Raw genomic sequence first — 22,389 nt, forward strand, 5'->3', positions numbered from 1 at the left:
GTATCAGCATTTCTCCAACAAAGGTTACGTCCTTACAAGAGCTAAGAGTTTGTAGTGTACAAACTGAGACCTACAGAGAATATCTGAAGGTTCTGACAAACTAGCCCTGAAAATCTGTTGTGCATAGTTTTGAATTGTAACAAGCCACCGCTCAATGCTGTTATAAACATGACCGATCATTGCATTCAGATCACATGGCACAAGATGGTTTAATAGGGCTGTCACTTTTTGATCCAAAATTGGATGTCCATTTGGACTTTTGGTAGAGCATCATACATGTGATAGAAACATCTGAATTCCTTTTAACTTTCAACAAATCAACAAAAAGTGTTGTTTATTGTTCATTCACAGAATCAAAGACAGAAGAGAAGAAAGCATCTTAACAAGAAACAATCACAATCAGGATGTATGAGTCGACATTGTTAGCAAATTTTAGGGTCTTCTAGACCATAAACTTCGTAAAAGTTTGTCGTGGTTTATTCACAGATGATCTTCAGAGACAGATCACCCAGTTTCTCCTGAAGCAGCTGATCAACTCTTTCACTCTGAGCAACGGTGAAGAGGTTCTTCCAATCACCGATCTGACCTGCAGTGAAAACCACAAACTAGACGTGATCATCTCTTCACGTGCTCTCCACACAGAAAGCTTTTCTTTCAAAAGTTTTCGTTACCTTTTCGCATGAAGTCTCCACTGAACTTGTCTTTTGGCAGGAACTCGTAATTTGCCTTTGAGTCTTTCTTCATCGTCTTGAATGTGGATTTTTCTACGACTTGATTGATGGCGTCTTCACTGAGGGTTCTCCCTAAGAAGCTGCAGATCTTAGTTACTGCCCCCTTCAGGTCCTAAAAAGCAACACAAGGTTAACTGAGCAAAGAAATCCAACAATGATAAACACATTCCGTTTAATGTACTGTAAAGTGTGAAGATGATTCTGAATGTGTCAACACTTATAAAACTTAGATAAAAATTCTCACCAAAATCATGTCCTCGTAGGTCAGGAAGAGGATGTCGTACTCGTCTCTCTTTGAATGCCACTCCCTGATGTGGTCAAACCATGACGCTGCGAAAACTGTACAATAGTATAACAAGAATTGGTTAGAAATAGTGACATCTAGGGGTGGATGGTGGGACTCCAGAAAGCAACAACTGTAGCTCACCCCTCACTTTTCCAATTATGTCAGGGAACGACATAAACTACAGTTCCACCCTTCATCTTCTTTGTTGGTTCATGGATCAGGTTTATGAAGGTGAAGCTGTTTACCATCGTTAACAAAGTGACCTCCGGAAACTGACCTGAGCTTTCTCGAGCCTCCTCTACAAATATACAGTGCCCTCTTATAGTATTGGAACAGTGAGGCCAATTCCTTTATTTTTGCCGTAGACTGAACACATTTGGGTTTGACATCAAAAGATGAACATGAGATCTGATACACAACACAGAAGATAACACTTTGGATAACACCCATTTTTCATGTGACCAAAAGTATTGGAACATGTGACTGACAGGTGTGTGGTGTTGGAAGTTTCTCACCGTCGCCCGTCAAAAACTTCTCAAAAAAACTCCCAAAGCTCTCAGGAGTCTCCATGAACGCCAAGGCTTTGCTGAAGTGATAAAAGGAGACGGCGACGTCTTTCGGATTCCTCATCATGTAGATGATCTGAAACAGAAAGAACCAACAATCGGGGGTTGATCTGATACACGACGTCGTCCGCAACAAAAGAACTGCAACAAAAGCATAGCGAAATCCAGGCCAATTGTATGCTCGGTCAAAGGTCATGGATGCCCTCCATACTAACACCTCTGTAACATACTGGAAACCAATAATCTCTAATATTTTGATTTAAGTGCAGCACTAGTTTTAAACACTGATGGCCGTATATGTTAACCAAATAAACACCTCTGCGATCAGGTGACAGATTGTTTGGTTAGTTCATCCAATGATTTTTCAAAATGTTACTGTCCCTGCAGACATTAACTTCCACAAAATAAACCACCAACCTTTGCCCTCTTCTTCTTCTTCATGTCTGGAGGCATGAGAGCCGGGGTGAGGTGAGAGGTAAAGAGTCGTGGAGAGGGTCTCAGAGCGTAATCTGGACGATCGTCCCGGTATTCCAGCCACGGCATCTTCTCAAAGTTGTTTAGATTTTCATTAATTCCGCCGCTTAGCTCGCAGATGGAGATGATGATCTGCTGAGTCCATATGGTGCCTGTGGAGGGGAGTCACAGTTCAGTGAAGTTTCCAGAACATACAACAAAAAAAGAGAAGAAATACTGTGAGAGTTGAAACGTTTCACTGACCGGACTTTGGATAAGTGACCAGGAAAATGTCAGAGTCTCGTACTTCAAAGGTCTGGAGGGTATCGAGCTGCTCGACGTTGAAGAGAGCGGTAATAAAGTTGTAGTTCTTGTACCTGCTGAGGTTTTCACTGATCCTCTCCATGTTACTTCTGATTCACAACAAGAAGTGAAATAAATCAATAATCATGACTCCAATCACTAAATGGAGAACAAATAAATAAAAGCATTTTAAATTTGTGTGGCTCTGAAAGCTTGTAACTCAGTCACCGTGTTGCATATTGCATTCTGAATATGTCATCATGTTGTTTTTTTAAAAAAAAAATGAATATTACAGTAATTTGAAAATACCGAAAATGACATGACATTGAAGTATTTTGATCCAAAACCCATCATGTTTTTCATCATCTCAGTAAATACAAATTACAGTGGAGACAGTGGGCCAGAGGTTACATCTCCTGTTTACTGCCTCTATACTGCACAGCATTGATGGCCCAGAAAGATAAAGTTTAGAGTCACTGTCAGGGTTGAATAAGGACAGAAAAATGGCCCTGGAATAGGGACACTGTGTTCCTTCTTCCTCTAAAATTTAAGCTGCCCAGTTCACCTCCAGTCACTTCCAGTAAGAAGAGACTTGGACTTTGTAAGGTAGCGGTGGTGATTAAAAACATTTGTCATTGTCTTTACGTGTTTTAGTAGTTAGCCCAGAGGCGCTCAACGCGGCCTAAAGGCTTGAGGGGGAAACCACAATGCACTGCTTCATCTTTCCTGACCACAGTCTTATTAAGTCTATAACGTGTCACTAAAAGCTCTTGGAAACTTCTGAAGACATCTTGAACAGCTTGAAACAAACCTCAATTGAGCTCCATCTCATGTGAGATTGAGTCTAAAGGTCGTTGCAGAAATACAGGACAAAAGTGCTGATTCATCGGCTGCAAATTACGACGCACCTTCCCGTGCACATCAATCGTGATACGAAGAAACGAAACTCAGAGGGAACGATTTACACACTTTACACACAGTCGAGTTTACTAATGGTACGTGCCGTACTCTGTCGTCTATTTTCCTTCTAAATGGGAACAAAATGTACAAAACTGGCATCACAGTAAATAGTTGTTTTTTGGAACACGTGGAGTCGCCCCCTGGTGGCTATTCAATTACATTTTTACCTCCTCATTGATTTCACCCAGGAAACCAGCGCACTCTTTCCATTTTATTCTTCTTCATGGTCTAAGGTGTGAACTCACTTTAAGTCTTCTCCGTCTCTCCCTCCACTACGGCAAAGAATTGTTATCAAAAACCTTTATTTTGCTAAACCTTTCCCCTAAATTTTCAAGCTAAAATAAATAAATCTCTGGCACAGAATTGAATGAAAAAACAGGTTTTTATTACTGAGCAGAGTGAAATATCCCACTTAAACAAGGGCCATTAAAGACAATGAGTGACATCATAACCTCATCGTTTGTCACCAAAATAAAGGACTTTAATGTTCGTGAACTCATAAACTAAAACAAAAAAACCCTCATATTCAACAGTTAAGTTACAGCTGAACTGAAGCAGCACATTTTACAAAAACACATGCCAGTGCTGCCCTCTGCTGGATACTGTGGCTCATTGCAGGTATTGATCAGTGTTGTTGTGTACAAACACACACACACACACACGTGTTTGTATAGCATTCATAGTGAGGTCATTCATTGACATAATGCATTCCCTAGCCACTTACCCTAACCTTAACCATCACAACTAAGTGCCTAACACTAACCTAAACCTGATTCTAACCCTAACCCTAAAACCAGGTCTTCACAACCCTGAAAAGGGTGTCAGAATGTGAAGACCAGCCAAAATGTCCTCTTGTTCCCAAAATGTCCTCACTTCTTAGGTATATGTTTCTTGGAGCTCACAAAGATACCCATACAAGAACACACACACACACACAGAGGCTGTTTTCCCTGTTTCAGAGAACCAGGGTTTAATCCGTAACCTAAAGTGTTCCCTGTTTCAGAGAACACGGGTTAAATCCTTAACCTAAAGTTTCTGTGTTTCAAATAATCTGAGTTAAATCCTTTACCATAACTTTCCCCATTTCAGAGAACCTTAACCTAAAGCATTCTTTCAATATGCTTTTACCTCACTTGTTTTTCAGAGATGGGGGGTTAATTTCTTAACCTAAAGTTCTCTTTCAACATTCGTTTCACCTCACTTTGCCTCGCCACCTCACTTTACTAGTGTAGTCAGTTATGACATGAAATGAATCAACATGGACACGAGAACACAACGCCCCTATTTTGTTAAAAGATCCCATAGCCCGGAAGTGCCAATTAACGCTGCATTTTTGTGTGTATCTGCGTCATGACCTCGTTTATGAAGCCCTAAAAGTCCATAACAATCAGTTCAGCCACTGCTGAGAGCGCAGGGTTTGATTATTTTCCTGAGCTCTACGAAGCGGAACGGCACTTCCGTTGACTAGTTACGTAACTGGCGAATTTCACCACTCTAAACAGCAGCGCCTCCTAGTCCGGGCACTAGAGTCCGGCACATCCGGTGACGTACTTTCAACCGTAGAAGAAGAACTACTCTCGTTGTAGCTGCTGAGCTCCGTACAACCGATACGCTCAGCAGCTACAACGAGAGTAGTTCTTCTTCTTCTTCAATATAAAGCAGGACACAGCACCAAACTTCACCTAAAGGAAGGAGTAGTGCCAAAAATACCTATATAACTGCCTTTGTGTGCTTGTTTTTTTGTTTAGCATTAGCGATAGCCGGCTACACGCTAAGCTACGTGCTACGCTCGTGTTTCGTTTGCATGTGTGTTTATCATCTCGGTAACCACAACGTTATCCAAGCTACAGGTGTCCTGGATCAGACTCTGGATCAAATGCGTAAGGGATAACGGCATTACTCAATGTTTTGATAATTGCTAGCGGTGCATCTGCCTTTCCAGAGGGGGAGCTGCGGATCTGCGAGCTGACGTGCCAATTACGTCACTTCCAGGTAAGTGGACATTACATCGGCTCGTTTGTAGCGACTAGGACGTTTTTTACCATAAAAACGACTTCATGTTTGTAAGTACACCTCCATATCTCACATATTAGTGAGATACGACCATGCTATGGCCGCTTTAATAATTTTAATTTAGTCGCCCTCGCCTCCAAACTCAACTCTCAAACCCTCCACAGAACAAAAAAAACACACTTGTGTCGTCTGCAAACGGAGTAAATTTGAGTGTTTCTGAACTCAGCAGTGGTTGTAATGAGATTAGCCTGGAGGGTGTTCACTGATCATACAAAGAGGAGCAGAGCTGAGGAGTCGTTTTCATTTTCACCGTGAAGCGTAATTGCATTGAAGGGTGAGATCGTGTTTCGGATCGATAGCCTCGCGCCGACACTTTGCACAAAAACGAGCACACGTACAACAACAACAACAATGCGACAGATGCAACATCAGGGCCGTTTGATGGGAGCACAAGTGTCATGTTCCTGCAGCAGCAGCAGCTCTCCCATCCCCATCCCCCATGATGCATCTGAGGCAGCAGCTGAATCACAAACAGACAGCACACAGATAAATTCTAAAAAATTGACCCGTTAAAATCCCCCCCCCCCCCCCTGCTTTCTGAGGGTCTAACAGTGCTACACACATTCCATCGATCTCATGTTCAGGCGAACAAAACTATACAACTTGCAGATAATTGCTCTGGGCTACTTTGGGATCAATGCACTGCCAACGTATCAGGCTGTATCGGAAAAGTCTCTGTGTGGGTGATTGTTCTCTGCATCAATACTTTAACAGAGAGCCATTTCCCAGCCGCTGCCCTGCCCCGTGCTCTCTGTGGGGGGAAGAGCAGCTACGGCCAATTCGGGCACATATTTGCTCATTGTCCAGTGCTGGGCAAAATAACACAGAAAATCATGTCAGAATCATTCCCCAGCCTGATGGAAACATCGGTCTGAGTGGTTTTTGGGCGGGGTTGGGGGGTCGGGGGGGTCCACTGTACTCCTGAAATCCTCTGGGGAGCGGAGAGGAAACCAACCTCCTCGCCCTGGATGTGGTGTGTGGTGGTAGATGATGGTAAAGAGGATGGAGCTCGCAGGAGAACTCTTAAGGAGGTGCAGCGAGTGCAGAGGAGGGCGGGTGGATGAGCTGTAGCACTGCGCTTTTACTGGTTTCTCTGGTCGGACACTGGTGGAGGCTTCTCCGTCACAATTCTGGATGTTTTTTTGGTGGCAGTTGATGTTACTCCAAACTTTCCATTGACTCTTGAAAAAAGAAGTTGATCCTGATTTGTAAGGTATGTTTTTTTTTTCTTTTCTAAATTCTGTGCGTCTTCTCACTGGCAAACAAGTGGAAATAACGTTTGTGAAGTAATTTTTATGTATAAAATTCTCAAGCGTGCCAGGTAGTTTCTTCCATGTTAGTGTGATGTAAAGACAGCGTTCTTCAGGATACTGTATATGTGCTTAAAGGTGCAGTACGTCACTTCTAAACATGACAAGTCTGTTTGATTCAAACCGTTGTCAAAAGAGTTCACACGCTGTTGAATTCTGGTCTGTCAGCTCCACGCGTCTGTCTCTCTCTCTCTCGCTCTGTGTTTCTCAGTACAGAAGTGTTTACTGTACAGTCTTGTGTCGCCCCAGCGACATTCCCTTGTGCTGCACACGGGAAGTGACAAAGGCAACAGCAACATAGTAAAAGTGCGACGACTGCAAGCAGATTGATTGGAGTTAGCCAGATAATTAAAATGTCATAGTAAAAACACATTTTTGCCAATTTTTGTGTAGTTAAGAGCTAAAAAAAATCAAATGTCGCAGTGTACTAAAATGTACATTTTCTGTTAAACCTGTTAAGTGTAGTAAAGCGTTCACAATTTTATCGAAATATCACAATAAACCAAAGTCAAAAAGATGCGGTAAAGTGTAAACGACTGAACTTAAATTGAAATTTAAGTTGAAGTGTGAATTGAAATGTGAAGAAATAATGAAAAATGCTTTTCATTATTTTCATTCAGGTTGATATTCCATCATGACATCGAAATATTGATATTTACGATGATATTTCGCAGAATTTCAAAACTAAAGTGTTTGTTTCGATATGGAACGATTAAAAGTTGGCAAAGTAAATAAATACATGATGCAAAATAAATATATTAATAAAGGAATACAGTCATTTTAACTCAAAATTAAGTGGCGAGCTACAGGAAATTGATTTATAACGGTTTATTATTTTCCTGAGGCGTTAATGGTCAACAGTAAATTGCTAGTTTCAGCTCCTCTTCATTTGAACATGATGTCAATTTTGAAAACAATCTGTGGTGAAATAGTTAAAATACAAAAAACCACCCATGAATATTTCTTAGAATTACAGTGATTATGCAGGGACTTCTGCTAAAACATTAGCCTGCTCTGTTACTTTGACTTGGTCAGGTGTTAAGGGGAAACTCAGACTCATTAAAATTTCCAATCTAGGTCTATGAAAGCAGTAGATTAGAACGTGTCGCTAGTTCGTTCAGAATCAGCTGTTTATCGCAGACGACAGATAGACAAATGCTGCAAAAAAAGTCACTTCCACGGAAGCTCAGCTTTTCTGGGAGTCAACGGGAGTCAACGGAGCAGTGGGCAGGGTGCAGGCGCTGGCTGAGCTTCTGCACGATGATTGGAGGAAGTGTCTGAAAGGTGGAGCCAGTTTTTGATTGACAGTGTTGCAGAAACAAATACGACAGCGGAGCCTCCTTCTGCCTCAGTCCTGTGTGGATTTTGTGAGGGAAGTCTGTAGACAAACAGCTGCTCGTTGTGTGTTATTTACTCTGTGATATAGAACATGTTCATTTGTACATATACACTGCAAATAAATAGCATTTCAGTTTCACATAATTATCGCGTTTCCTTGATCGTTTATGTAAGAATTTATGTTTAAATAACTGGGCCTGAAATGAGCTCCAGCTTTTTCAAAGACCAGATTCAAAGATCAATTCTACTCCTCAAAAACAATAGTCTGTCCCTGCTCTGCTCCTGTATACACACAAACGCTCCCTCTATCAGGTCTAAAAGGACACAGCAAACAAATAATGACACAGATATGAGGAGCGCGGCGTCCTCACGTTGATTCTTGTGTGGGTTCACTTCCACAGACTCACGCTGGAGGCCATGTCCGGCAGCCCAGAGAACATCCCGCTGGGAGAGTGCACTCTCTCTGAGTCCAAGGACCAGCTGTCACCGCCGAGCCGCACCGAGAGCACCGTGTTCAGCCTCTCACGCAGCGAGTCCCTCTGGACCACCGAGACGGCGGAGAGTAAATGCGAGGTCTTCTGGTTCCCCATACACCTCATGTCCACCGGGGGAAGCTTCCTGGCATGCGGCCTCATCATCAGTGGCCTCTACTTTGCCGGCCACTGCAAGAAGGTCACCAACATCCTGGGACCGGCTCTGCTGTCCATCGGTCTGATGGTTTTCGTGTTGGGCGTGGTCCTGATCCCCATCACCAAGGAGAACAGGAAGAGGTCGAACATGAAGAGGCCTCTGAGCTACTACAGGCCGCCCAAGTTCAATCTGTGACCACAGAACTTTGTGTCGGGGAGTGATTCCGACTTCAGGATCTGCGATGAATTGAAATGTAACTTTTCCGTGGTGATGGTGACACGTGTTTTTGTTTTAAAATTTTGCTCTGGAATCATCTGTTGTCCAAGTAAGCCTTGGCATTTTTAGAAACTGACTCTGTTGGCAGAGTTTTATGGCGCGTTCCAGTTGTGTTTTTGGAAGTTGGAATTTCCAACTCAGAAAGTCAGAGCAACCTCACCGAACCCAACATGTGATTCCAAAATGGCTGCCACTCATACCAACACTACTACTTTTATTGTTATTTCCACTTTTATCTTATCTGTTTCACATTAAGTCGCTCTTGTTAATGGCTGGTATTACGAACTGTGGCTAGCCCGAGATACGTTTGTGTCCATGTTTTTTTCCGACACAATCGACTCAGAGCTGACGTCACTCCCAGTCCAGACCTCCGACTTCCGAAGTATATGGAACACAGCGTTAGTGAGAATGCTGGCGTTATTCACTACTTTCTGTAACTAAGCAACTTATGAAGCACAAGCCCATTGAACCTGAATGGTTAACGGTGTTGAAAAATCCTGGGTTTAGATAAAAAGGCCAATTTTAGTCAGACTAAGACAGTAATTTGGTTTTCTTAATGTCATGTAAACATGTTAGACTAAACGACTAAAATCGAGCCAGTCTTCGTCGGACTAACATACCTGAATAATGTGATTCATAGTCCGATTACTCTTGCATAGTCGGACTGGAGTCGGACTTGGCTTTCTGCACATGCACCTAAATGTCCTCCCTGGTCTTTGACCGGGAAGTAGAACGAGACGACGTATAAACCATGGCAGTGGCGGCGTCTTTCTTCGGACAACACGGCAACGATCTAATTTGTATCACGATAAACACGAACAGCAGGTACGAAACATACAGAACCACAGCATGGTCCATCTCGCCGTCCACTGTTTGTTTTTCTGTGATTTTTCTGTAAACTGATTCAATACCCACTAGCTTATAGAGAGATACAGCGCCACCTACGGAGGCGGAGTCAGACGTACACAGCCAATATATCCAACTTCTACTTCACATGTATACTCGGACTAGCTTGTGCATGAAAACATACTGAGTAGTGACACAAACCTACCACACGAGGCAGCGGTGCACCAGCAGCTCCTTTGTCCCTGTGACTTGAAAACTAAAAAGATTTTTCTCAATGAGATTTGGTGTGGGAGAGTGAGCCTATACGCTTCCAGCCGGAGTGAGTGTAGCAGTGAGATAAAGCAGCATACGTCTACGTGCACACGTATCGCCACTGGCAGCCATTTTGTTACTCTAGTGTTTGATTTCGTGCACTCGGCTGCATGCGCTTGGAGGAAAAACTTGCATGGGTTATATATACAGTATATGCCTGTTCTACGGTGGCCCTAAGGTGCAAATCACCATCACAAAAAGGAAAACACAGCAAACTAAACCCAACTGCAAACATGACAAAAGCAGAAAACAATGACAAAAGTAGAAAACACAATGATAAAAGCAGGAAACACAATGATAAAAGCAGGAAACACAATGATAAAAGCAGGAAACAGGGCCACCGTACTGTTCTCAATCATGCCGCACGGCCACATATCAATTCAGACTTTAAACTCTGAATTAAAAATCTGATTTTTAATTCACACACACTGAGACGTGAATGTAGCCTTTTTTTATTCCTCTGATTCTCTGAACTGTGCATGACAACATTTCAACATAAGAAAACAAGCGAAAAAGAGACTACAAATATTCCCACGCTCGTACAGAATTTAGCGACGAGGACACCACAGAGCAAAACTGTCCTTATTAATATTAACGAGAGAAAAGTGGACAAGAGGGATTTCCTCGTTGCTGTTTGCTGCAGCATGAGCCAATTCATGAATAATTAAAGGTGGTGAGAGCTTTTCATCGTCAATTCCCGCTTTAGTTTGCATCCACTGAGTTTCTTTCCCCCGCGAACAGAATCACCACAGAGGAGACTCTGGGAAATTTTAATCTATATGTCCACAAACATGGAAAAGAGACACTGAAAAATTTGACTGCTGTGACCTGAAAGTGCATTTTCATGGCATTTAAATACGACGTGGTAGGAGATTTGCAGTCAAAACCTTCGTCACTGGGCCTCCACTGTAGTGCACCTTAAATATTGATGTGTTTTATGACGAGACTTCGGCCCGTCACAAGGCAAATTGTGATTAAAGCAGCTTAAAATCAATATTTGCATATTAAGAAAAGCTTTGTCGCCTGTGTGAGAAAGGTGTGGCTCAGAAACGTACAAACAGTCCTCATCCACCTCTGAATAAAACTGTCTCACTGGATTCTGACTTTTTAAGAAGTTTCCATTTTTCCATAGCTACAAATTCATTATTAACAAGATTATTTTAACACCAACCAATTTGTTCAAAACTGAACAATTAAAGTCAAAATGGGATGTTTAAAATTTGAAGGGGAAAAATAACAAATACAATGCCAAAGGGTTTTAAAATTCACAATCTGAATACACTGTAAAAAAAGAAAATGGTAGAATTTTTTTTTTTTAAATGACTTACATTTATGACACGTAAATGCACGAAGTTCCTTTAAACTAAAGTTAGCAAATTAAAGTTGTCTTCATATATCTTGGTCAATTGAATGTGTATTAACTTAATTCATTAAAGTTTTACCAATTTTAGGGATTCATTTTTATTTTGTCAACAATTCAAAACTTTTTTTGTTGTTTTTTTTACTTAAAATCAACTTTGTGTTGTTTTTGTCCTCCACCTTAATTAAAGATATTTTTCTCAAGAGAAAATGGTATTATTAAAATGACAAAGCAACTGTTTACTAACTTAAAGGATGTCCTCTGCTTGTTTTTGTTTGTTGCTCCCTAGTGGCCAAAAGCATGAGTTATCATTTTGAAATGGTTGAATGTAAACTACAAACAAACAAATGTAATGGCGCATTTTCACTGGCTCTACTAACCTCGCCTCGCCTCGCCACGGTTCAAGTAGCGTTTCCACTAGCATAGTACCTGGTACCAGGTACTATTTTTAGTATCTGCTCTGGCAAGGTTCCAAGCGTGCTTAAGCAGGTACTATGCGCTGATTGGTCAGACTGCCGGCCGCTGACTGGCCAAAGTCCCGTCACAGGAAGAGACGCCCCACACAGAAATCAAGTTGAACACCGCCGAACTGTAGATCACTTAAAACTACTTAACAATGCTAACAACGTGGGTTAATCTCCAACAACTACCAGGGAAACCTCTATATTTAACAGGAGTCTTTTAAAGTGGAGTGGTTTATTTAGGGACAGCGCCGCTGATCGCGAGCCACAGACCTCTGCCACTGTAGTCTGTGGAGTAGGAGGCTGTACCCAGGAGACGTGTGGACAGAAATCAAGCCGAACAGTGCCGAATTGTATTAAAACTATTAAAACTTGTTAAAACTACTTAACAATCCTAAAAACGTGGGTTAATCTCCTACAACTACAGAAGTGTGGTGTAAAGTCACTAGTCACTCGTGTGTGTGGGTGTGTGTGGCGAGGCGAGTAGAGCCCGTGGAAATGCACTAAGTGTACTTATAAATAACATGTACAAGTGCAGTTTTTAATAAGATGGTATCTTGAAAACTAAAGTTTCTACATCATCATATGAACAAATGAAAAATACTGTCAAAGGTTATTTATGAAACAATGTGTGAGAGCATGAACTTGACTGCCCTTTAAAACCTTCATGTTATGTGTTTTTTTTTTTGTTTGTTTTTTAATACAAATTGAATAAATATGTGATTACGGCTTCTCAAATGTGATTGTTTTTGGTTCTGAAACTGGAGATTGTGTCACATTCTGCAGCAACTACAGAAAAGAAAATTGGCTAAATTTCTAAATAGTCTTTGGCTCCAAGTGGGAAAAAAAACAAGTCATAAATTCCAAAATTAAACAACAATAATTGAAAAAGAAGTTCAGTTACAGGAAATTAACCATTTCATAATTTTAGTACGTACACCCTTTAGTTTCACTTAAAGGTACAAAATAATATTATGTCTTACTTTTTTGGCGGCTTTCTTGGAAACTAAACGTCCCTCCTGAAATGAAAGGATCACTTCTAACTGGGAGTGAAATGGATTAGAGACCCATTTTGTCAATAGATTAAACGTTCTTAATCAGCATAAGCCTGTCCAACCTGTCCTCCAACTGAAATGTTTTTTTCAAACCCCTGAAGGTATGTTTTTACTAATATTTTCCAACTTGAATATGCACAGATGTTACTGAGGGTAGGGTTAGGGCAAAAAGACAGGCTTAGGTAGTAAAAATAAAAAAAAATATTAAAAAGGTGGTATAGTTAGGAATCAAACCATTGCTGAGCCGACTGCCGGTGCCGACATCAGCGAAGCCACTAGATACCGCGTCTAAGGCGGAAGTGGTTGCTGTTATGGATACAACCACTAGGGGCGCTGGTTTTGAAAACGTAAACATAGGTCGTCATTCCTGCATACGACCTATATGTACGTTTCATTGGAGGACAGTCTGAAACAAAGCTATGAAGAAGACGCACCGTGTTCCTAATAAAGTGGCCAGTTAGTAAGTGATTGTTATTCATTATTGGTAACGTTGGGTGTAACAGTTCATTATTAAAAATGGAAATATCTCCTCTATCTAGAACATTCATGTCAGAAAATACACATTTTGACATAATTTAGCCTCATTTTATTTAAAAAAAAAATTATTTATTTTTTAGAGTTAAATACAGTATTCAGTCAAATACAACAAAATCACAATACGCTACTGTATTTATAAAGAGAGGTAGCGCTAACTGTCTTTAATATAAATAATACAAATGAATATATTGCATTTTAAAGTAAATACTGCTAAACCACAGTAATATACTGTATTTTACTGCTAAACCCCAGTAATATACTATATTTTACTGCTAAACCAATGTAATATACTGTATTTTACTGCTAAACCACAGTAATTTACTGTATTTTAAGAGGAAATACTGCTAAACCACAGTAATATACTGCATTTTATGGTAAAATACTGCCATACCACAGTAATATACAGTATTTTACTGCTAAACCACAGTAATATACTGTATTTTAAGAGGAAATACTGCTAAACCACAGTAATAAACTGCATTTTATGGTAAAATACTGCTATACCACAGTAATATACAGTATTTTACTGCTAAACCACAGTAATGTACTATATTTTAAGGGGAAATACTGCTAAACCACAGTAATATACTGTATTTTACTGCTAAACCCCAGTAATATACTATATTTTACTGCTAAACCAATGTAATATACTGTATTTTACTGCTAAACCACAGTAATATACTGTATTTTAAGAGGAAATACTGCTAAACCACAGTAATATACTGCATTTTATGGTAAAATACTGCCATACCACAGTAATATACAGTATTTTACTGATAAACCACAGTAATATACTGTATTTTAAGAGGAAATACTGCTAAACCACAGTAATAAACTGCATTTTATGGTAAAATACTGCCATACCACAGTAATATACAGTATTTTACTGCTAAACCACAGTAATGTACTGTATTTTAAGGGGAAATACTGCTAAACCACAGTAATATACTGCATTTTATGATACAATTCTGCTATACCACAGTGATATACTGTATTTTACTGCTAAACTACAGTAATGTACTGTATTTTATAGTAAATACAGCTTAACCACAGTAATATATGACAGGGGAAGTGATAGCAAATGGTTCTCAGTTCACAGTAATTAACTGTAAAATGATACACTAACTTACTGTGAAAGTACAGTATATATGACACAGTTTATTTACTGTAGACACAGGTTATTTACTGTCAAATATATTTTAGCCTCATTTTCACATCAGAATAAAGTGATATAAAGATGTAAAGATAGTCACAAATGCTGCATATTTATGACCTGGAGAGACAGAAAAGAAAAAGTGTAAATGTTGATTTATCTTCATGAAGATAAACTGAATGTTCAAAAGAGAGTGAAAACTGGTTTGTAGCGTAGCTTCCTGTTTACATGTTGCACCCTTTGTTGATGTGTAAACAAAGCAGAAGCTGAGTCATGTTTACAGTGACACGAGGAAAATGAATTTGACTGACAAATGATTGCAGAGTCTGAAGATGAAGAAGAAGAAGAAGAAGAAGAACATCAACAGAAGCAGCCATTTGCATTAAGAGGAGGTGGAGCAACAATGACATAATGTACACACACACAGTGGAGAAGAGAAGGTGTGTTTTAGTATTTGTTACCTTTTTAGGACCTTAAACACCGACCTTGTCAGGACCTGTAGTGCTCCTGGAGACCAAAACCTGGTCCTAATGAGGCAAGAACCTAATTTCTGAGGAAACTGGTGAAGTTTAGGTCTAAAATTTGGATTGTGGTTAAGTTAAGCTTAATGTTCGTGATAACAGCGTCCTCAGAAGAATAGCACTGCAAAACTCAAAGTGTGTGTACGTGTGTGAATACATGTCTCCAGAGGTTGTGAGGACCCATTTTGATTCAAAGCCATCTTTGTGAGGTAATTCTTGTAATTATAAAGAAAATACTACAAAAATGACACTATATACATTATTTATAAAGGGAAAAACAGGTAAACCACAGTAATATACTGTAATTTAAGGGGAAAAAAAATGCAAAACCAGCATGTGTGTGTGTGCCTGGTATTCCTCATGTTGTGGGGACGTTAGTCAGTTTACACAGTGAAATTATGTGGACTTGTCTTCCTTATGAGGACAAAAACCAAGTCCCCATGAGGTTAAAAGTCAGGGTTAGGGGTCAGAGTTCGGATTGGGCAGTAGTTATTATGGTTAAGGTTAGAGTAAGTCTGTAGGAAAATGAATATGCGTGTGTGCGCGCGTGCGTGTGTGTGTGTGTGTGTTGACAGTGAGGAGCAGGTGATCCACCTTGTTTGCCTTCTCGTGCCGGAGGGGCGGTGTCAGTGTGAGCCTGTGCAGGTGCGCACAGGTGCGCAGTCAGGATGCAGCATCCTCCCGTTACTCACGCGTAAAGACGCTCGCTGTGTTCCCCACCATGGACGTGCGCAAACACATCGGCGGCTGCCTGCTGCTGTTCGTCCTCGCCGTCGTCTTCGACATCACCGGCTTGATCGTGCTCTTCGTGGGCATTTTCGCCAACGTGCGCCTCGACGGCCGCTTCTACGGGGACTTCTTGATCTACACGGGCTCGCTCCTCATCTTCATAAGCCTGGCCTTCTGGCTCATGTGGTACGTGGGCAACATCCAGATGTCCGAGCACTACCACGACCCTTACGACAAGAACAGCGTCGTGGAGCGACTCGCGAGGACCTTGTCCAGGAAGATGAGCCAGAAGCCTGGGGGAACCGCGAGGAGCCTGAAGGACGTGGACGGCAGACGACGCCCCTTGGACCCGACGCCTCCACACAAGGCCAGCAGGGTGACGTGGGGCAAAAACTCGGCCTTCCACAACCACGGGTTCGAGGGGGAATCCATGGATTCACCCAATGTGGAGAAGAAGCTGGAGAAATCAGAGAGCGATGGAGAGGAGAAGCCTTCAGACATGATGGATATTTGAGTCCTGAGAGTCCTGAGACGAAAGAAGACGTTTTGGATCATTTCCAGGTTGATTTCTTATCAAATATTTGGAAAAGAAACTTGTTTCTTTTTGTCAGGATTCTCCAAAATCAACTTTTAGTTGCACTATAACCGTTTACATGATATCATGGAGGATCAGTTCAGAGTCTGAGCCAAAGAAAATTATTATGTTTATCATTAATAGACCAATATTTAATACTTACAGTGCCTACTAAACCAATGAGTCCCAAAGATGTGGGGCGGGGGCCCACAGATAGGTCGTGGGAGAGGTTTTTTGGGCCCCCAAAACAGATTTTTGTGTAAATACAATGTGTAAAAAATGAAGTTTTAATTAATTTGCCAAAGATTTAAGACGAAATAATTATAATATGTATCAGAGATGTGGGTGTAAATGAGTCTCTATATTTTGTGTTGATTTTAAATCTTATTTTTATAATTTGGGTCATGATACTGATCACTGACAGCAGACACTTTTGAAATATCATTCCTTAGATGGCAAAGTAAAAACAAACATTATCACGAATATCGATCGCAGAATAATCAGAGTAGTGCAATTTAAAAAAAGCATACAAAGGTGATCGCAATAAATAAAAAAGAGGGCCTATTATAATAATAATAATATTAATAACAGCAAATAAAATAAACAAGATAATGACAAGAAAGTGTATACATACTATAGTAGTATGACAATAATACTTACATCAATAAAAGTAGTCGATGTGATTAAATAGTGTAAACAAACGTAAAGAAATATATCAGTTAAAATAATCCGAATATTTACCGTGTTGTTGCGCTTTATTTCTATTTTTCCTGCCAGTTTTGTCATTTATTTAATGATAATTCTGTGGTGTGTTCAGACAGTGGGACAACTTGCACTTGCATATTTATTTATTTCAATAACCACATCCTCATGCACACGTTAAACAGTCCTAAGATTGTACAAAGATACTGTGTAACGAGCGAAACTACAACTCAAGTGCAATTTTTGGGCGTTTTTTACTCACTTTTACTTCACCGTGTCTCTGAGGACACGGCTGCCGGCGGAAGACAGAAGGAGAAACAGATGTTAGGACACATTGACAGAAGACTCAGCTCATAAAATGTCCGTCAGTTTACGAGATCTCAGGAAAATGTTTGCCACATTTTGTGTCTCCACCACCAAACTCCATAGAGAAATCTGCAAATGTGTTATCTTGTGAATTCTGTGTTTAAAATACTTTGGTTAGATTTACCCCAGTGACACAAACTGACCACATGGGGCAGCAGTGCACCAGCAGCTTCTGGGTCCCCCTGAACTAAAAACACAACATTTTTGAATGGACTTTGGTGTGAGAGAATTGGCAGTTTACTAACTTCATGGAAAAGGCTGTCGAGTGGAGAAACAAAGCTGCAAACATGTTCTTATGATATCATAGACTTAAGCAGGTGTATATTTTATGAGGTGTCCCCACAGGTAGACGTGTTAGAAATGAGAGCTAGCATCCTTTGCCTCAGGCTGTTTGTTTCCATTGATGTTGTGTTTTTACTGCTTTCATTATTTAAGAATGATATTTTTCATCAGAATGGGGCATAATGAGTCTAAAATATTTAGTCTTTTTAAGTCCACACATTTTACCGATCAGAATACAGAACATTTGCTCTGTTACCTGTTCCCTTTCAACCATAATGCTACTTTTATTTGATCAGGAAGGATAAATATTGTCCTTGTCACCGTCCTCTGTCATTTTAGTCCCATTTGTCAAATGTCTTTAATGAATTTCATTCAAACTGCTGCTGCTGCTGCTTCCAGGCAAAGTGGAGCTGTGCAAACACACACACACACACACACTCACACACTGGTCAGACTGGTTTTGTCCCAGTGGTGTTGGTTAAACAAACCATGGAAATCCTCAACAGAGGATCACAGGTGACCTGGGCAAAGTGTACAACTGTATAAGTGTCTTTTGTTCAAGTCGTGAGAGTCGCAGAGTTTGATCCCCGCGTTTGCCACGCCTTATGCAAACGTCCGGCTCTTTGCTCCACATTTTGTTTTGAAGCAAATCTTTTAACGAACAAAGACACACAGACGGACGGACGGACGGCGTCTGTGCTATCGTTTATATCTGCAACAGCGGACAAATTACCGCAGCTCGACTGTACGAGGAAGTCTCCATTACACACGTTTCCTCTTTTGCGTCACAATAATCAGCATTATTGTAACTCCTACAGGAGCCGTGTGTGTGCACTCTTAAATATTTATGTAAAGTGCATCTGCCCCACTGGACTGCTCCCAGGTTAAATATGAAGGGTAAACACTGTGCCGTTGGTCAAATCTCTGAACTCATCTGATCATTTCATTAGCTGAATGAAAACAATACATCCATGGGGGGGGAAGGAAAAGGAAAATTAATTACCTTGAGCTTATCGCTGTAAACAGAAGCCCAGTGGCGAAAGATTGTGAATTATGATGTGCGTGTACTGTACATCCGTCACAGAGGTGACAGACAAAGGCCCGGCGTGTCACAATCGCCGACACGAAAGGTGCAAAACGAGTCGGCCCTGCAAAGGAATGAAGATGGACGACCTGCTGTTGTGGTTGGGGACCAGTCTTGCTACTCAGACTGCAGCTATGAAAGAAATGCAGAGGTGTGCTCGTGTCGTGAAAGCCAGTGACTCTCAGGACAGGAAGGCACTCTTCCTGCGCTCGCTCTCCCCACCAGACGTCTGCATCCACGGCGTCCGCCATGGGAAAGCCAAACGTCACCAAGTTCTTCCTGTCGCTGGCTCTGATTTTGGACATCATCGGCCTCGTCCTCTTCTTCGTGGGCATCTTTGCGCCGCTGAGTTTCTGGGACTTCTTCGTGTTCTCGGGACCTTTGCTCATCTTCCTCAGCCTGATCCCGTGGATCTTCTGGTACATGGGGAACCTCACCGTGTCCGAGGAGGAGCTCAACCTGTACAAGCCGGACATACTGTGATTACGGCTGCTTTTCCTGGACGTAATCTTGAAATTTGGGGGCTGCACGCAAGGATGTAACAATGTTCCAGGACTTCTCCTGCCAGCAGGAAAAGCTCTGGTTCACCTTCATCTGGATCCTTCACCTCTGACCCAAATTATTTCCTGCTCCATTCAATCATATATGAAGGACAAACTGTAAGGGGAAGCTGGACTGAGCCTGAGAAGGACTGGACTCTTTAAAAGTGGCCGTGTGTGGTCGTGTAGAGAGCACGAGTGTGGGACGTTCAATTGTTGTGATCAATTCAGAATCCAAACACAACTTGGAACACATTTGAATAATCCTCACTGATAAAAATAAATAAATCCACTCCACCCTTTAACTTCAGGGTAGAAACAGCTCGTCATGTTGTGTGTGTCGAGCGTGTGTCGGAATGGAAAACAGCACTTTCACCTGGAAGAAGAAACCAAATGTCTTTTATTTATGTCATAATTATCTTCTATTTATATTTCATGTCTTTCTGTGTTAACAGGAGACATATGTGCTAATGTAATGAGCAAACATGCTTTGAAATGACTACTGTTGTGTTTCCTGTGGAGCTGCTCCTCATTAAAAAAAAGAAAAAGAAAAAGAAACTGGCCAAACAGGCAGTGTGGGTTATTTTAAGTGACGATCCACCCAGTGTGGAGAACAACAACATAAATAAACATGAATTTAAAGTGATAGTTTTTTTGTTTTTTTGAACTAAAATATAAGCCTGGTTAAGTCTACAATATCTTAAAATATATATTGTTAGAAAGCCTGTACTGACTTAAAACTTAAGATTGTAAACAACTCACCTTCCCCACACCAAACCCCATAGAGAAAATCAGTGATTTTAGCTCACGGGGACACAAGTGCTGCTGGTCTACTGCTGCCTTACAGCAGCCTTGTGTGGTCATTTGTGTCACTGGGGTGAATCTGAACAAAGGTTTTGAAACACCGAAGCCACAAAATAGTACATTTGAACTTAGAGATGAAAGCAGCAGTGGGTCAACAACCCGCGTGTGCTGTGACGTAAAAATCATTGGTTTTCTCTATGGAGTTTGGTACAGACGAGCGAGGGCTTTACACTGTCGTCAAAACGTCCATTTCCAGTTTAAAACAGTGGTCTAACAGAGGGCTAAACATGTTTTTAAGATATCGTAGATGTAAATAGGTACATTTTTAGTTTTATTGGATGAACCATCAGGCTGGTTCTCTGCTCACAGTCAAATTAGTTTAATTTGTATTTGTATTGTGCTGTTATCTCAACGCACTTTACATAGAAGTAAAGTTTTAAAATTATTAAGAGAAGAGAAACAGAAGGACCATTGTATTAAAAACTCAGTAATTGTACTGATATCAATTTTAACGATATAATAACAATATTCTCAGTCCTGGAGTCACAGGTACCTGTGCAAGGTGCGGTGTCAGCCTCATACAGCCACACTAATACAAAAACTAAACTACCCCTTTAAGTACTGAAGTCTGTAGAGAGGCAGAAAACACACTTCCTCATGAAGCAGTGACTCTGCATGAGGGATAAAAAAAACAAAACAAAAAAAACCTGCTGGATCTGTGTTGTGAGTGTAACTAATACTCCTCCTCCTGCTCCTCCACGCCCAAATCTTCCCAGCCTTAATCAGCACTTAAAGCAGCATTAGCTCCCTCAGACATGGGTGAGTGTTATTAATGTGTCCATTCGTCTGCTGCCCCGGGGGACCGAGAGGAAATGGGAGGAGAGGCGTAATGGGGCTCTTTCTCTGCAAAGAGATGGAAACCCTGCTGCTCGGAGAGCCCCCTCCCCGCCTCCCTCCTGTAGAGGACGCCGCCCTCACTTGTAGCACTCAAATCCCCAAGTTGTCTTCATGGTATATGCCATAATAGCCTTAATCACAGGTGCACTCATCAATGTATAATCGTCCGTCCCTGAGGTTTTACTTTGAGCGTGTGCGGCCCGAAATGGCTGACTGGCTCAAATCAAATAACACAAGGGTTTTACTGGGGAGCGAGAACTCTGTCTGCAGGTAACGCTGCAATGATATTAGGTCATAAATCCGCAGTTGTGTGGTTTGGAAGAGCTCTGAGTACAAGCTTATTGGTGCCACAGCGGTGGCTGCTGCTCTTCCTGGAACGTGTAATGGAGCCGGCTGTCACCAGTGGAAAAACAAGTTTTCCCATCCAGAGGAAATACACTGAACGATAAACACACCACACAGATCTCAGACACACACACACACACAAACACACATGTATATATATATATATATACTGTATATATATGTACAGATACACATTTAAATCTCCAAATTTAAAAGCTATTTTGCAAAAACAAAAATTCCAGTGTTAGTGATGAACATAAATAGAAAATATTATACAATCATACAGGGAAAGAAATACTATAATATTCACCACCTAGAATCTAAATTGTGTTTTTAACAATTTGACCAAATTTGAGGTGAATCCCTGTGAAAGCTGTGTGCATGAAACTGTAAAAAGTTTAAATTTTATGTTGCCACTAAGGGGCCGCTCTTTTCAAACTTGAAAAATCTCCACATAGTGGTCTTCAAGGTAGGACTATTATCAATAACAGCACGTTTAGTTCAGATTGGACCTTGTATTGTGGAGTTATAATGGTTTCGTGTTCTTCGGGCGAGACATCAGAATTTTGACGCAACGTTGGCGCCCCCTAGTGCCTACACCGTGTGAAATAAAGTGGAGCTTTATTTCACTTTATTAGCTTATCTTGTCCAGAGTGACCTGACCAAATATGAAGGTGGTCGCAGGAAAGCTGTGGGAGGAGTTTCCTTAAATTCATCACACACGGAATTGCCAAAATGGAATAATAATAGAATTCTACAGATGTGACATTAAAAAAAAAAAATCAAAAACTAGTAATGAATACTGTATAGTATAAATACTGGATAAAATACTACAAAAATCACACTAATCACAGTATTTATAAAGGGAAAATATTGCAGAACCACAGTGATATACT

General features: G+C 40.9%; 3 protein-coding genes across 3 annotated transcripts; 2 read left to right on the forward strand and 1 right to left on the reverse strand.

Moving 5' to 3' along the window:
* Positions 1-348: 348 nt before the first annotated feature.
* LOC131476148 (amine sulfotransferase-like) lies at positions 349-12,960 on the reverse strand. The gene is made up of 7 exons (XM_058654679.1): positions 12,889-12,960; positions 2,301-2,449; positions 2,001-2,209; positions 1,533-1,659; positions 976-1,070; positions 672-843; positions 349-586 (listed from the first exon to the last, which is right to left on the reverse strand). The coding sequence occupies exons 2-7, from the start codon at positions 2,440-2,442 to the stop codon at positions 477-479; spliced, it is 855 nt and encodes a 284-aa protein (XP_058510662.1). The 5' UTR covers positions 2,443-2,449; positions 12,889-12,960; the 3' UTR covers positions 349-476.
* LOC131476149 (phosphoinositide-interacting protein-like) lies at positions 6,324-12,633 on the forward strand. Its single transcript, XM_058654680.1, has 2 exons — positions 6,324-6,585; positions 8,422-12,633. The coding sequence occupies exon 2, from the start codon at positions 8,438-8,440 to the stop codon at positions 8,843-8,845; it is 408 nt and encodes a 135-aa protein (XP_058510663.1). The 5' UTR covers positions 6,324-6,585; positions 8,422-8,437; the 3' UTR covers positions 8,846-12,633.
* Positions 12,961-15,766: 2,806 nt separating the features above from the next.
* On the forward strand, positions 15,767-16,887 carry LOC131476096 (transmembrane protein 238-like). The gene has a single exon (XM_058654582.1). The coding sequence runs from the start codon at positions 15,893-15,895 to the stop codon at positions 16,412-16,414; it is 522 nt and encodes a 173-aa protein (XP_058510565.1). The 5' UTR covers positions 15,767-15,892; the 3' UTR covers positions 16,415-16,887.
* The last annotated feature ends 5,502 nt before the right edge of the window (positions 16,888-22,389 follow it).

Source organism: Solea solea, chromosome 16 (assembly GCF_958295425.1).
Source record: "Solea solea chromosome 16, fSolSol10.1, whole genome shotgun sequence".
NCBI lineage: Eukaryota > Metazoa > Chordata > Actinopteri > Pleuronectiformes > Soleidae > Solea > Solea solea.

Excerpts from the sequence above, each read along its gene's own strand:
- LOC131476148 (XM_058654679.1), bottom strand. The coding sequence starts at position 2,442 with ATGGAGAGGATCAGTGAAAACCTCAGCAGGTACAAGAACTACAACTTT. Across the intron at positions 1,071-1,532 it reads GAAGTTTTTGACGGGCGACG|TTTTCGCAGCGTCATGGTTT; the intron begins GTGAGAAACTTC and ends ACTATTGTACAG. Across the intron at positions 587-671 it reads TGGAGACTTCATGCGAAAAG|GTCAGATCGGTGATTGGAAG; the intron begins GTAACGAAAACT and ends TTTTCACTGCAG.
- LOC131476149 (XM_058654680.1), top strand. The coding sequence starts at position 8,438 with ATGTCCGGCAGCCCAGAGAACATCCCGCTGGGAGAGTGCACTCTCTCT.
- LOC131476096 (XM_058654582.1), top strand. The coding sequence starts at position 15,893 with ATGGACGTGCGCAAACACATCGGCGGCTGCCTGCTGCTGTTCGTCCTC.